The sequence below is a fragment of the Mobula hypostoma genome, chromosome 7, assembly GCF_963921235.1.
Source record: "Mobula hypostoma chromosome 7, sMobHyp1.1, whole genome shotgun sequence".
Classification (NCBI taxonomy): Eukaryota; Metazoa; Chordata; class Chondrichthyes; order Myliobatiformes; family Myliobatidae; genus Mobula; species Mobula hypostoma.
In genome coordinates, this window is record NC_086103.1 from 93,985,232 (window position 1) to 93,999,498 (window position 14,267).

The 14,267-nt window shown below is 43.1% G+C and overlaps 1 protein-coding gene across 9 annotated transcripts in view; it reads right to left on the reverse strand.

Annotated features, from left to right (window-relative positions):
- The window catches only part of LOC134349428 (F-box/WD repeat-containing protein 11), a 304,136-nt gene that overhangs the window by 188,265 nt on the left and 101,604 nt on the right, over positions 1-14,267 (reverse strand). For 6 of the 9 annotated variants that reach the window (XM_063053710.1, XM_063053715.1, XM_063053712.1 and 3 more), the window contains one exon: positions 4,760-4,822. The exons of the other annotated variants lie outside the window; for them this stretch is intronic. In XM_063053710.1, the coding sequence (XP_062909780.1) occupies positions 4,760-4,822 (63 nt within the window). The remainder of the gene's footprint in view (positions 1-4,759; positions 4,823-14,267) is intronic. 9 annotated transcript variants of the gene reach the window in all.

The following is a 14,267-nucleotide window of genomic DNA, read 5'->3' on the forward strand; positions in this document are numbered from 1 at the left end:
GATCATTGTTGGGACACAACTAGCAGATACTAGATTAGGAAGAACTTCTTCACACAGAGAGTGGTGAATCTGTGGAATTCTCTGCCACAGGAAACAGTTGAGGCCAGTTCATTGGCTATATTTAAGAGGGAGTTAGATATGGCCCTTGTGGCAACGGGAGTCAGGGGGTATGGAGGGAAGGCTGGGGTGGGGTTCTGAGTTGGAGGATCAGCCATGATCATAATAAATGGCGGTGCAGGCTCGAAGGGCCGAATGGCCTACTCCTGCACCTATTTTCTATGTTTCTATATGGAAACCATCCACAACTCACGCTATCTACAGTAGGCTTGCAACATCGCAATGGACTCATCCCACCGCAGTAATCACCTGTTCAATCTTCAGCAGGAGGTACAGAGACATCTCCACAGACTGCAAAACAGCTGTATCGCCAAGGCCTGTCATGCAACTGAACAATGCCCCACCACCCACCCATCTCCCATAGGTCCTATGGACAATCTCCAATTCACAGATTGTGTAATATTTGGGTTTTAAGGGGGCAGCTACCGTCCTTTGATTTCAGAGCTTTGTTTTTTTTCCCCAGAGGTCCAATCAGCACTGGGAGCAGAGCACTTTGAAAAGTTTATTTGCAGGTCGGCGAAGCTAGTATAAAAGGAGAGCTTCGCAGGCGTTCAGTCATTCTAGAGGTCCAATCAGCTCCAGGAGCAGAGCACTGCCAATTAAATAATACAGAAGGAGCAAGTGGGGCAGCCACTGTTGAGAATAGGCCAGCGGTGAGAGTAGGAGCTTCAGGCTTTGAATGAAGCAGCTGAGGCCAAAGAAACAGGTTAGATTTCATCATGGTTGCCATTGTACAGTGCAGGCAGGGTGACAGATATGGCAGTGGAATGCTCCTCCTGTAGGATGTGGGAATTCTTGGAACTTGATAGTCTCCCTGATGCAGGAAGCGCAGCCCCCTCCAGCTCATGAAAGATCGCATTAAGGAGCTGGGATCATCTGGGAGGCAGAACAATTGATAAATAAGACTTTTGAGCAGGTGGTTACACCCAGGGTGCAGAATTCAGGGAGTAGATTGGTGAACACAGAGAGGTAAAGGTAGAAGGAAGTCATTGCAGGGTCCTCCTGTGACCATTCCCCTCAGCAAAAGGTATACCCCCTTGGATACTGCTGTGGGGGATGACCTATCTGGGCAAGGCAGCAGAAGCCAGACCAATAGCACTGCAGTCAGCTCTGAGCCTCAGAAAGGAAGAGCAAAGTCAGGCAGAGCAGTCATAGAGAACTCCATAGTTAGGGGTACAGATAGGAGATTCTGCAGCAGCAAAAGAGACACAAAGACAGTGTGCTGCCTCTCAGGTGCTAGGGTCCAGGATGTCTCTGAGTAGCTGCAGAATATTCCTGAAGGGGAGGGTGAGCAGCCGAAGGCGTAGTACATGTTGGTACCAATGGCATAAGGCAGGAGAGGGGTAAAGGCCCTGCGCAGTAAGTTCAGGGAGTTAGGAAGGAGGCTGAAGAGCAGGACCTTCAAAGTGGTCATCTCCGGATTACTTCCAGTGCCATGAGCTAGTGAAGGTCAGAATCAGAAGATCATTAGAACTTTTTCTAGGGAAGGGGGTGACCTGTACAAGTGGGACGGGTTGCACCTGAACTGGAGGGGAACCAATATTCTGGGAGGGACGTTTGCTAATGCTATTGGGGAAGATTTAAAATAGACTTTCAGGGGGATGGGAACCAAAGTGAAGAGTCAAGGAATGGAACAGTTGGCACACAAGTAGTGACAGCTTGTTGGAAATTTATGAGGAAGGACAGGCAGATGATAGACCAAAGAAGTACTAAGCCAGATGGTTTGAGATGTGTCTATTTTAATGCATGGAGCATCATTAGCAAGGAGGATGAACTTAGAGCATGGATCAATACATGGAACTATGATGTTGTGGCAATTACAGAGGTTTGAATGACTCTGGGGCAGGAATGGCTGCTGAGTGTGCCAGGCTTTAGATGTTTCAGAAAGGACAGTGAGGGAGGCAAAAGAGGTGGGGGTGTGCACTGCTAATCAGGGATAGTATAATGGCTGCAGGAAAGGAGGAAGTCATGGAGGATTGTCTACTGAATCATTGTGGGAAGTCAGAAACAGGAAGGGGGCAATAACTCTACTCGTGTTTTTTATAGACCCCCCCCCCCAATAATAACAGAGACCATCGAAGAGCAGATAGGGAGGCAAATTCTGGAATCGTACAATAATAGGGTTGTTGTGTTGGGAGATTTTAACTCTCCTAATATTGACTGGCATCTCCTTAGACCAAGGTGTTTAGATGGGATGGAGTTTGTTATGTGTGTTCAGGAAGGTTTCCTGACACAATATGTAGATAAGCCAACTAAAGGAGAGGCTGTACTTGATCTGCAATTGGGAAATGAAACCTGGTCAGGTGTCAGATCTCTCAGTGGGAGAGTATCTTGGAGGTAGTGATCATAACTCTATCTCCTGTACCATAGCACTGGAGAGGGAAAGGAGCAGACAATTTGGGAAAACATTTAATTGGGGTAGGGGGGAATATGATGCTATTAGGCAGAAACTTGGGAACATAAATTGGGAGCAGATATTCTCAGGAAAATGCATGGCAAGAATGTGGCAAATGTTCAGGGGAAAAGAACCATGGCGTACAAACAATGTAGAAAATCTAGTTAGGAAGAAAAGCTTAGGAAAGATTCAAGAAACTAGGTACTGTTAGAGCTCTAGAAAATTACAATTGTGCCAGGAAGGAGCTAGAAAGGGCCATGAAAAGGACTTGGCAAGCAGAATTAAGGAAAACCCCGAGGCATTCTACAAGTATGTGAAGAGCAAGAGGATGAGCCGTGTGAGAATAGGACAAATCAGGAGTGAGAGTGGAAACATGTACCAGAGGATTAGAAGGTTGCAAACATTGTTCCCTTGTTCAAGAAAGGGAGTAGAGATAATCCAGGAAATAATAGACCAGTGAGTCTTACTTCAGTGATGGACAAGTTGTTGGAGAAGATCCTGAGAGGCAGGATTTATGAGCATTTGGAGAGACATAATCTGATTTGGAATAGTCAACATGGCTTTGTCAAGGGCACGTCATGCCTTACGAACCTGATTCAATTCTTTGAGTATGTAACAAAACACGTTGATGAAGGTAGAGCAATGGTTGTAGTGTATATGGATTTCAGTAAGCTATTTGATAAGGTTCCCCATGCAAGGCTGATTCAGAAAGTAATGAGGCATGGGATCCAAGGAGATCTGGTTTGTGGATCCAGAATTGGCTTGACCACAGAAGGTGGTTGTGGATGATTCGTATTCTGCATGGAGGACAGTGACCAGTGGTGTTCCAAAGGGATCTATTCTAGATCCTCTCCTCTTTGTGATTTTTATAAATAACCTGGATGAGGAAGTAGAAGGGTGGATTAGTAAATTTGCTGATGATACAAAAGTTGGGGGTGTTGTGGATAGTCTGGAGGGTTGTCAGAGATTACAGCAGGATATCAAAAGGATGGAGAACTGGGTTGAGAAGTGGCAGATGAAGTTCAACGCAGGTAAGTGTGAAGTGGGTCATTTTGGTAGGTCAAATTTGAAGACAGAATATTAATGGTAAGATTCATGGCAGTGTGGAGGATCAGCGAGATCTTGGGGTCCATGACCATAGGACACTCAAAGCCACTGCACAGGTTGACAGTGTTGTTAAGAAGGCGTAAGGTGTGCTGGCCTTCATCGGCTGTGGGATTGAGTTCAAGAGCTGTGAGATAATCTTACAGCTATACAAGACCTTAGTTAGACCCCACTTGGAGTACTGTGTTCAGTACTTGTTACCTCATTACAGGAAGGATGTGGATAGAGTGTGTGCAGAGGAGATTTACAAGGATGTTGCCTGGACTAGAGAGCATGCCTTATGAGAATACGTTGAGTGAACTTGGCCTTTTCTCCTTGGAGTGATGGAGGATGAGAAGTGACCTGATAGAGGTCTATAAGATGATGAGACACACTGATTGTGTGGATAGCCAGAGGCTTTTTCCCAGGGCTGAAATGGCTAACACAAGGGGGCATAGTTTTAAGGTGCTTGGAAGTAGGTACAAGAAGGATGTCAGAAATAAGTTTTTCCACACAGAGAGTGGTAGGTGCATGGAATGCATTGCCAGCAAAGCTGGTAGAGGCAGATACAATAGGGTCTTTGAAGAGGCTCTTAGATCGGTTCATGGAGCTTAGAAAAATAGAGGGAAATTATAGGCAGCTTCTAGAGCAAGTTACATGGTCGGCACAATATTGTCGGCCAAAAGGTCTGTTATGTGCTATAAGATTTTCTGTTCCTATGTTTCTAAATCTCCGCTTTAATCGTTAATGTTATGTTATATTTAATCATTGTATTTTAAAACATGGGCATAGGCAATACTTGCACAGGGCAGCCACTTTTTTAAATGCCGAGTTGTTTATTTTTAATTCAGTTGGAACTTAAGATGTCAGATGCTATCTTACATTTAATCATTGTGTTTTTGGTAAGTGAATTGTCAGTATGTTGATTTGCACTGAATCAAGTTGCACCGCAATTTTGTTGTCCTCAACAATGACAATAAAGCTCTAGCTAAACTTGAGATCAAGAGATAAACACTTGATAGCAAAAATCTTTACCTAATCTTTTTTATGATCTACCTCTGCCACAGATGAATCAGATTGTGACAAATCAATTCCCTGCAATCTACAATGTGCAAAGAAAAGAGTTACTATGACCAGTCCATTTACATTTCAACACACTCTTACCTGCCATACTGTATTCTTCTTTGGTGACTCATCTTCATTCGGATCCTCCATACCCGATGTATTCTGAAATTTCAGAATAGGTAAAGAAAATTGCTTGGCGATGTAACAGTCTAAGATGCAGAAGCCTCCCCACTTCATAAGTGCAGACAATTCAAAAAACCTTTCCATACACATTATTAACAACATGCACAGGTGTTATAGCATCTCACAGTGGAGAAACCAACCCTTAAAACCAGCACGCTTATGCTGACCTTCTTACCCAAGTGAATCCTGGTAAAATATATGGTACTAATGACTTAATTTTAAATTATTCTTCCCTTCAATAACTTCAATTTACAACCAGCAGCTCATCTACACAGTAGTTACTAGCATAGAATCAACCACTGCCAATAGTAATCATACCAAGATACACCCCTGAGAACATCATTTAGTTCTGGTGTGTACTCAAGTAATACTTAAGTCCTAAGCCTTCTCTAGAATCAAAGTTCTAGCAGTTCTTTATACAGAAACAGAAATGCTAGAAGAATTCAGCCAGTCAAAAAGCATGTGTGGATAGAGAAGCCAAATAACATTCCAGGCCAGGGACCCTTCCTCAGAACTGGGAAGACTTAGATGTAGGACTTAGTGATCCAGTAAAATATTACAAAGGTTTCCCATGCTCCATTATATTCAGTAAAAATTTGCATAAAATTCTACAAAATACTCAGAGCTTGGTGCATATATGGATCAAACTACCAGAGAAGTGCTTGAGACAGGTACAACATTTAAATGCCACTTGAACAGTAGATCGACAGGAACAGTTTAAAGATACAGACAAATAGGGCTAGCTTTGATGGCCATCTTGGTCAGCGTGGATGATTAGCAATGAAGGGCCTGTGTTCTGTGCTTGACAAGATATTTGACAACAACTACAAATAGAAGCCAAGAAGGATTTCCAAACCTTGATTTCATATCATGACCATCAGAAAGAGCATTTTCAACATTTGACTTCTGACAAGCTGGTATGACCTGGAGGAAGCGACAGTGGCAGTGCCTCTGGCACAGAGTCTGGACCTGTGGCTCAGAAGGGTAGGGAAAGGAAGAGGAAGGCAGTAGTGATAGGTGTCACGTGTCCAGCAACAATGGATATGAAATTGAGTCAGGTTTTATAAACAAACAACCATATTTATTAACCTCTACTCAAAAACATAGAAAAGTAAACAAACTAGCTTAACCGGAAGTTAACCGTTATGCGACTATCTCAAACAAACAGTCGAACTTAAACAGTCCTGACGAAGGGTCTTGCCCTGAAACGTCGACTGCACCTCTTCCTACAGATGCTGTCTGGCCTGCTGCGTTCACCAGCAACTTTGATGTTAGTCGAACTTAAAAATACTTCTAAAAGGGGTAAATTCAAACACAACCTTAAAGTGGTAAATTCAAAAGTCCAAGTGATCTTTACAGTCTTTAAGGAGAGACTTCACTGCAGCAACAATTCCTCCGAAGAAAATGACGAATCTGCCGATCACAGTCGAGCGATGCCTTGTCCAAAGGAGTCATGCCGAATATAAAGTCATAAAGTAATTGACCTTTTCTCTCAGGAGGATGGACATCCACAAACCGTCCTGACCTTGCAGGGGTGTAACTCAAACATGCATGCCACAATTTCCCGAACAATTCCAATTCCAAACAGTCGATCACTTCCAAAACACCGAACGTCATTAACTTTACCCAATCTTTTGGGTTCTCGTACTTTGGTAAGGTATTTACTCTCCAATACTAGACTGTAAAGGTAAAACAAAGGTGCAACAAACAAAAACTGGCAGCAATTGGCAAAACTGCCAGCAACAACGTGTTTCCACCTTAAAATAGAAAATAAAACTGCGTCACACTTTGGCAGGCTTCCTTAAATACTATAGTGAATATGCCATTCACGTGACATAACAACACCCCACGGTCATCAGACAATTGCATCATCCCACTCACAAGACCGTGACATCATCCCACTGTCCCATGATCAAACTGTGGGCATGTAACATAGGGAACTCTATAGTTAGGGGTCAGACAGGTGATTCTGTGAACGCAGGAAAGAAACTCGGATGGTAGTTTGCCTCCCAGGTGCCAGGGTCCAGGATGTTTCAGATCACGTCCAAGATATCCTGCAGTGGGAGGGAGAAAAGCCAGAGGTCGTGCTACATATTGGTACCAATGACATAGGTAGGAGAAAGGAAGAGGTCCTGAAAAAAAAAAGAGTACAGGGAGTTAGGAAGGAAGTTGAGAGGTTGAGATTACTGCCTGTGCCACGCGACAGTGAGAATAGGAATAGAATGAGGTGAAGGATAAATGCGTGGCTGAAGGATTAAAGCAGGGAGCAGGGATTCAGATTTCTGGATCATTGGGACTTCTTTTGGGGCAGGTGTGACCTGCACAAAGAGGACGGGTTGCACTTGAATCCCAAGGGGACCAATATCCTGGCGGGGAGGTCTGCTAAGGCTACTGGGGAGAGTTTCAACTAGAATTGTTGGGGGGGTGGGACCCAAACTGAAGAGACTGGGGAAGAGGAGGTTGGCTCACAAATGGAGAAAGCTTGTAGACAGGGCAAGAGGGAAGATACACAGGTGATAGAGAAGGGATGCGCTCAGACCAAAGGTTTGAGATGTGTCTATTTTAATGCAAGGAGTGTTATGAACAAAAGCGGATGAGTTTAGAGCGTGGATCGGTGCTTGGAGATATGATGTGGTGGCCATTAGAGAGACTTGGATGGCTCAGGGACAAAAATGGTTACTTCAAGTGCCGGGTTTTAGATGTGTCGGAAAGGACAAGGAGGGAGGCAAAAGAGATGGCAGTGTGGCACTGTTGATCAGAGATAGTGTCACGGCTGCAGAAAAGGTGGACGCCATGGAGGGATTGCCTACGGAGTCTCTGTGGGTGGAGGTTAGGAACAGGAAGGGGTCAATAACTCTACTGGGTGTTTTGTTTCAGGCCGCCCAATAGTAACAAGGATATCAAGGAGCAGATAGGGAAACAGATCCTGGAAAGGTGTAACAACAGAGTTGTCATAATGGGAGATTTTAATTTCCCAAATATCGATTGGCATCTCCCTAGAATGAGGGGTTTAGATGGGGTGGAGTTTGTTAGGTGTGTTCAGGAAGGCTTCTTGACACAATATGTAGATAAGCCAACAAGAGGAGAGGCTGTTCTTGATCTAGTATTGGGAAATGAACCTGGTCAGGTGTCAGATCTCTCAGTGGGAGAGCATTTTGGAGATAGTGATCACAATTCCATCTCCTTTACAATAGTAAACACGAGGAATACTGCAGATGCTGGAAATTCAAGCAACACACATCAAAGTTGCTGGTGAACAGAGCACGCCAGGCAGCATCTATAGGAAGAGGTATAGTCGACGTTTCAGTCATCTTTCAGTTAGTCCTGACGAAGGGTCTCGGCCCGAAACGTCGACTGTACCTCTTCCTATAGATGCTGCCTGGCCTGCTGCATTCACCAGCAACTTTGATGTGTGCTCCTTCACAATAGCATTGGAGAGAGATAGGAACAGATGTTAGAAAAGCGATTAATTGGAGTAAGGGGAATTATGAGGCTATCAGGCAGGAAATTGGAAGAATAAATTGGGAACAGATGCTCTCAGGGAAAAGTACAGAAGAAAGGTGGCAAATGTTCAGGGGATATTTGTGTGGAGTTCTGCACAGGTACATTCCAATGAGACAGGGAACTTATGGTAGGGTACGGGAACCGTGGTGTACAAAGGCCATAATAAATCTAGTCAAAAAGAAAAGAAAAGCTTACAAAAGGTTCAGAGAGCTAGGTAATGTTAGAGATCTAGAAGATTATAAGGCTAATAGGAAGGAGCTTAAGGAGGAAATTAGGAGAGCCAGAAGGGGCCATGAGAAGGCCTTGGTGGCCAGGATTAAAGAAAACCCCAAGGCATTTTACAAGTATGTGAAGAGCAAGAGGATAAGACGTGAAAGAATAGGACCTATCAAGTGTGACAGTGGGAAAGTATGGATGGAACCGGAGGAAATAGCAGAGGTACTTAATGAATACTTTACTTCAGTATTCACTATGGAAAAGGATCTTGGTGATTGTAGCGATGTCTTGCAGCAGACTGAAAAGTTTGATATTAAGAAAGAGGATGTGCTGGAGCTTTTGGAAAGCATCAGGTTGGATAAGTCGCTGGGACCAGATGAGATGTACTCCAGGCTACTGTGGAAAGCAAGGGAGGAGATTGCTGAACCTCTGGCGATGATCTTTGCATCATCAATGGGGACAGGAGAGGTTCTGGAGGATTGGAAGGTTGTGGATGTTGTTCCTTTATTCAAGAAAGAGATAGAGATAGCTCAGGAAATTATAGACCAGTGAGTCTTACCTTAGTGGTTGGTAAGCTGATGGAGAAGATCCTGAGAGGCAGGATTTAAGAACATTTGGAGAGGTATAATATGATTAGGAATAGTCAACATGGCTTTGTCAAGGGCAGGTCATGCCTTGCGAGCCTAATTGAATTTTTTGAGTATGTGACTAAACACACTGATGAAGGAAGAGCAGTAGATGTCGTGTACATGGATTTCAGCAAGGCATTTGATAAGGCACCCCATAAACAAGGCTTATTGAGAAAGTGAGCAAGCATGGGATCCAAGGGGACATTGCTTTGTAAATCCAGAACTGGCTTGCGCACAGAAGGCAAAGAGTGGTTGTAGACAGGTCATATTCTACATGGAGGTCGGTCACCAGTGGAGTGCCTCAGGGATCTGCTCTGGAACCCTTCCTCTTCGTGAATTTTATAAATGATCTGGATGAGGAAGTGGAGGGATGGGTTAGTAAGTTTGCTGATAACACAAAGGTTGGAGGTGTTGTGGATAGTGTGGAGGGCTGTCAGAGGTCACAGCAGGACATTGATAGGATGCAAAACTGGGCTGAGAAGTGGCAGATGGAGTTCAACCCAGATAAGTGTGAAGTGGTTCATTTTGGTAGGTCAAATATGATGGCAGAATATAGTATTAATGGTAAGACTCTTGGCAGTGTGGATCAGAGGGATCTTGGGATCCGAGTCCATAGGTCGCTCAAAGCAGCTGCGCAGGTTGACTCTGCGGTTAAGAAGGCGTACAGTGTATTGGCCTTCATCAATCGTGGAATTGAATTTAGGAGCTGAGAGGCAATGTTGCAGCTATATAGGACCCTGGTCAGACCGCACTTGGAGTACTGTGCTCAGCCCCGGTCACATCACTGCAGGAAGGATGTGGAAGCCATAGAAAGGGTGCAGAGGAGATTTACAAGGATGTTGCCTGGATTGGGGAGCATGCCTTATGAGAATAGGTTGAGTGAACTCAGCCTTTTCTCCTTGGAGCAACACAGGATGAGAGGTGACCTGATAGAGGTGTATAAGATGATGAGAGGCATTGATCGTGTGGAGAGTCAGAGGCTTTTTCCCAAGGCAGAAATGGTTGCCACAAGAGGACACAAGTTTAAGGTGCTGGGGAGTAGGTACAGAGGAGATGTCGTGGGGTAGGTTTTTTACTCAGAGAGTGGTGAGTGCGTGGAATGGGCTGCCGGCAACGGTGGTGGAGGCGGATACAATAGGGACTTTTAAGAGACTTTTGGATAAGTACATGGAGCTTAGAAAAATAGAGGGCTATAGGTAAGCCTAGTAATTTCTAAGGTAGGCAGATGTTTGGCACAACTTTATGGGCAGAAGGGCCTGTATTGTGCTGTAGGTTTTCTATTTCTATATTTCTATGAATAAGTTGTGAACATTCCCCTCTCACCTCCAGCAATCCTATCAAACGGCTCCATTTCCAAAAAACAGTCTAACAACCCTAAAAGAATTTAACTCCTTCATACTCCAGGATACCAAACTTACAAAACGAATTCTATTTGTGGTCGGTGGCTTTCATGCCGTATCCTTATAACAACTTTGAAATGTTCACCCTTGTACATCAAACAGTACAGAATAGGATCAGATCCTTTGGCTCAAAATGTCTGTGATGCAACCATGGTGCAAATTAAACTGACCTCATCTGCTTGCACATGGTCTATATCCCTCTATTCCCTACCAGTTCAGGTGCCCATCTATATATCTCTTAAATGTTGCTGTTGTATTTGCTTCACCACTTCTCCATGCAACATGCTCGAAACCTCTATGCAAAAGATTTGCCTTTCACACTTCCTTTAAACTTTCCCCTTCTCACAATAAACGTATGCCCTTGATATTTGACATTTCCTTTGTGGGGGAAAAGGAACTATCTACACCTTCCATAATTTTATATACTTCTACCACTCAGCCTCCGTGCTCCAATGAAAACAATCCAAGTTTGGCCAATATCTCCTTATAGCTCATTCTCTTTTAACCCAGACAACAGCTTCTCCATCTTTTGCAAAACCTCCATATTCTCCTGTAATGTGGTGACCAGAAATCCACAAAATACTCCAAATATGGCCTAACAAAAATATTATTAATTGTAGGAAATGCTTGATTCGTACTCACGCTGAGATGATTTTTATGACACAACACTCTACTATCACGCCTCTTGCTAATGAAATCAGTACTAATAGGAAACAATACAGCACTATGTATGAAAGACAACACTGCCATGCAGGAACATGCTACAAAACACTCCCCTCCTCTAGTGTACTGGCAGCAGTGTGGTGAGGTTCCCTGCAAGGACGTTGGAAGTAGTTAGCTGCAAGGCATGTAGCTCAGGACTACACCTTGGCCAGTATAATGATTGCAGGCAATTACTGGGGACAAGCTGCATCTATTCAATGTGTTGACAGATTGTTGGATCCCACCACCTCTCTAATCAGTTCCTTTTTAATGTGCCTCGTCTCTTGGGCTGCACAGTTCCCCCAACCCACAAACTTCCCCTGATAACTTCAATAATGAGCACAGAGCAAGACATGATCAGAGATACTGTAACATCTAAGCATCCTTGAACCTATATCTCAGCCACTTCTCCTGGTCCATCCAACATAACTGTCAAATAACCTCTACACAACAATCTGTGGGCAATGTGTTACTGTGAAAACAACAGCTGCGACTGTCATATTTCTAGCACAATATTACAAACCCAAGCAGATGTTTGTTTCTTTTTATTGCAAAGTACATAGCAGGGGGCATACTTGCATATGTCCAGACAAGAGAACCATGAGCTCCATAATAAATCAGTAGTCGAAGTACAGTAATTTGATACAGGAATTATTACAACTGCCATACATTTGAGAAGCGGCATGCCAAGTGGCCAGTTTCATGCTGTAAAACTTATGGCATTATTACAAAGCTTTGCCACGAAAATTTCCCCAATTTGGCAAAGTTGCTTGTAAACTAACTGATCAAGATTGCTAGTCACAATCAACAACATTGTTATGGTTACGATATTTTCAGGGTGCTGAGAGGATCATCACACAATAACATCATCACTGCAATAATAAAGGTCATCCGCAGTTCCTCATACTCTTACAACTCCAGAACCGAGATGCGTGGAAGTATGCCTCATATGGAGCAGTTTAGCACTGAACAGGCCATTACACCCAAAATGTTGTATTCAAACATACGCCCAGGTATATTTAAATAATTCACACGCCCATGAGATCCAGCAATAAAAGATTCAATGCAAATGGTTCACGGGTTCAAGCAACAGAAAAGAATAAATTTGTATTCTATATATCTGAAATCACATGGCAATGAAACAATACTAAATGTGCAAAAGGGAACTGCCAATGTGTACCACAGAAAGTACACATCTAGTGAGATAAATGGCAAAATAACTTTCACAGTTGAGTTGGTTATAATACAACTACCAGCAATACAATGACAGAATTCCCCTTCTGGCCTTCAAGTAGCATAGTTATAGAATCCTAGAGCAATACAGCACAAATATAGGCCCTTTGGCTCAACCAGTCTATGGTGACCACAAAGTCTATCCGGCTGGTCCCAATTTCCTACATTCACCCATATTTCTCTAAGCCCCAAAGGTTCTTTTACATTGAACCAAGAGAGTATACTTGTCTCCACATCATCTGAAAGGTAGCCATTCAATTATGCAGCATGCGCTCAATGCTGCACTAAAACGTAACCAAGTGCCTGCAATGAGTCTGATAAAAAGAAATAATCTGCCATGGAGCCAGTACTGTAATTTTTAACAAAGGCTCCAAAAATACATGGCTTGATTTAGAAACAGGCAATTGATTATAAGAGTATCAAAGGAATTGCAATGCTGACTTTAAATAGCACTAAATGCACCATACAGATAAATACAGACTAAGAACAGAGGGCTCAAAGGAGAACCGATATGCTTTTGAGATTGCCAAGAACTATTTCCACATTCTTTCCATAGAACAGTTTTCATTTGAGTAAATGTACTGAAAATACCAGAAATAGTCAGAATACACGTTTTGTATCAGCAAACTATGAGGAAAGTAACATAAAATGAAAAACAAATCTGTTTTTGAAGTTAGTAAGACAAGACTACCTGCTCAGCAACAATTCAAAAATCCCACAAATTGTGGCTGCAGAAAAACAACAGCATTTTAAGTACTGGTATTTCTAATATTGGAAAAATTGCTGCTTTTATTGTCTACACACTACAATAATATTTCAAAATATGTCATTTCAAATTATTTCTTTGATTTCACAGCAGGCAAGACCATTACATTTAAATCTTCAGTCGTTAAAATTAACCATATTCAATTGCTGGCAGAATGATAAAATAAGTCTAAGTCAAAGTTAGCATGGCTTCTGTTAAGGGAAATCTTGCCTGACAAATCTTTTAGAATTCTTCAAGAAGGGTGGACAAAGGAGAGGCAGTGGATATCATTTACTTGGATTTTCAGAAAGCCTTTGACAAGGTGCCACACATGAGGCTGTTCAACAAGATAACATCCTATAGTGTTACAAGAAATATATTAGCATAGAGGAATGGCTGACAGGCAGGAGGCAGTGAATGGGAATAAAGGGGGCCTTTTCTGGTTAGCTGTCAATAGTCATAGTCATACTTTATTGATCCCAGGGGAAATTGGTTTTCGTTACAGTTGCACCATAAATAATAAATAGTAATAGAACCATAAATAGTTAAATAGTAATATGTGAATTATGCCAGTAAATTATGAAATAAGTCCAGGACCAGCCTATTGGCTCAGGGTGTCTGACCCTCCAAGGGAGGAGTTGTAAAGTTTGATGGCCATAGGCAGGAATGACTTCCTATGACGCTCTGTGCTGTATCTCGGTGGAATGAGTCTCTGGCTGAATGTACTCCTGTGCCTACCCAGTACATTATGTAGTGGATGGGAGACATTGACCAAGATGGCATGCAACTTAGACAGCATCCTCTTTTCAGACACCACCGTGAGAGGGTCCAGTTCCATCCCTCCAACATCACTGGCCTTACGAATGAGTTTGTTGATTCTGTTGGTGTCTGCTACCCTCAGCCTGCTGCCCCAGCACACAACAGCAAACATGATAGCACTGGCCACCACAGACTCGTAGAACATCCTCAGCATCATCTGGCAGATGTTAAAGGAC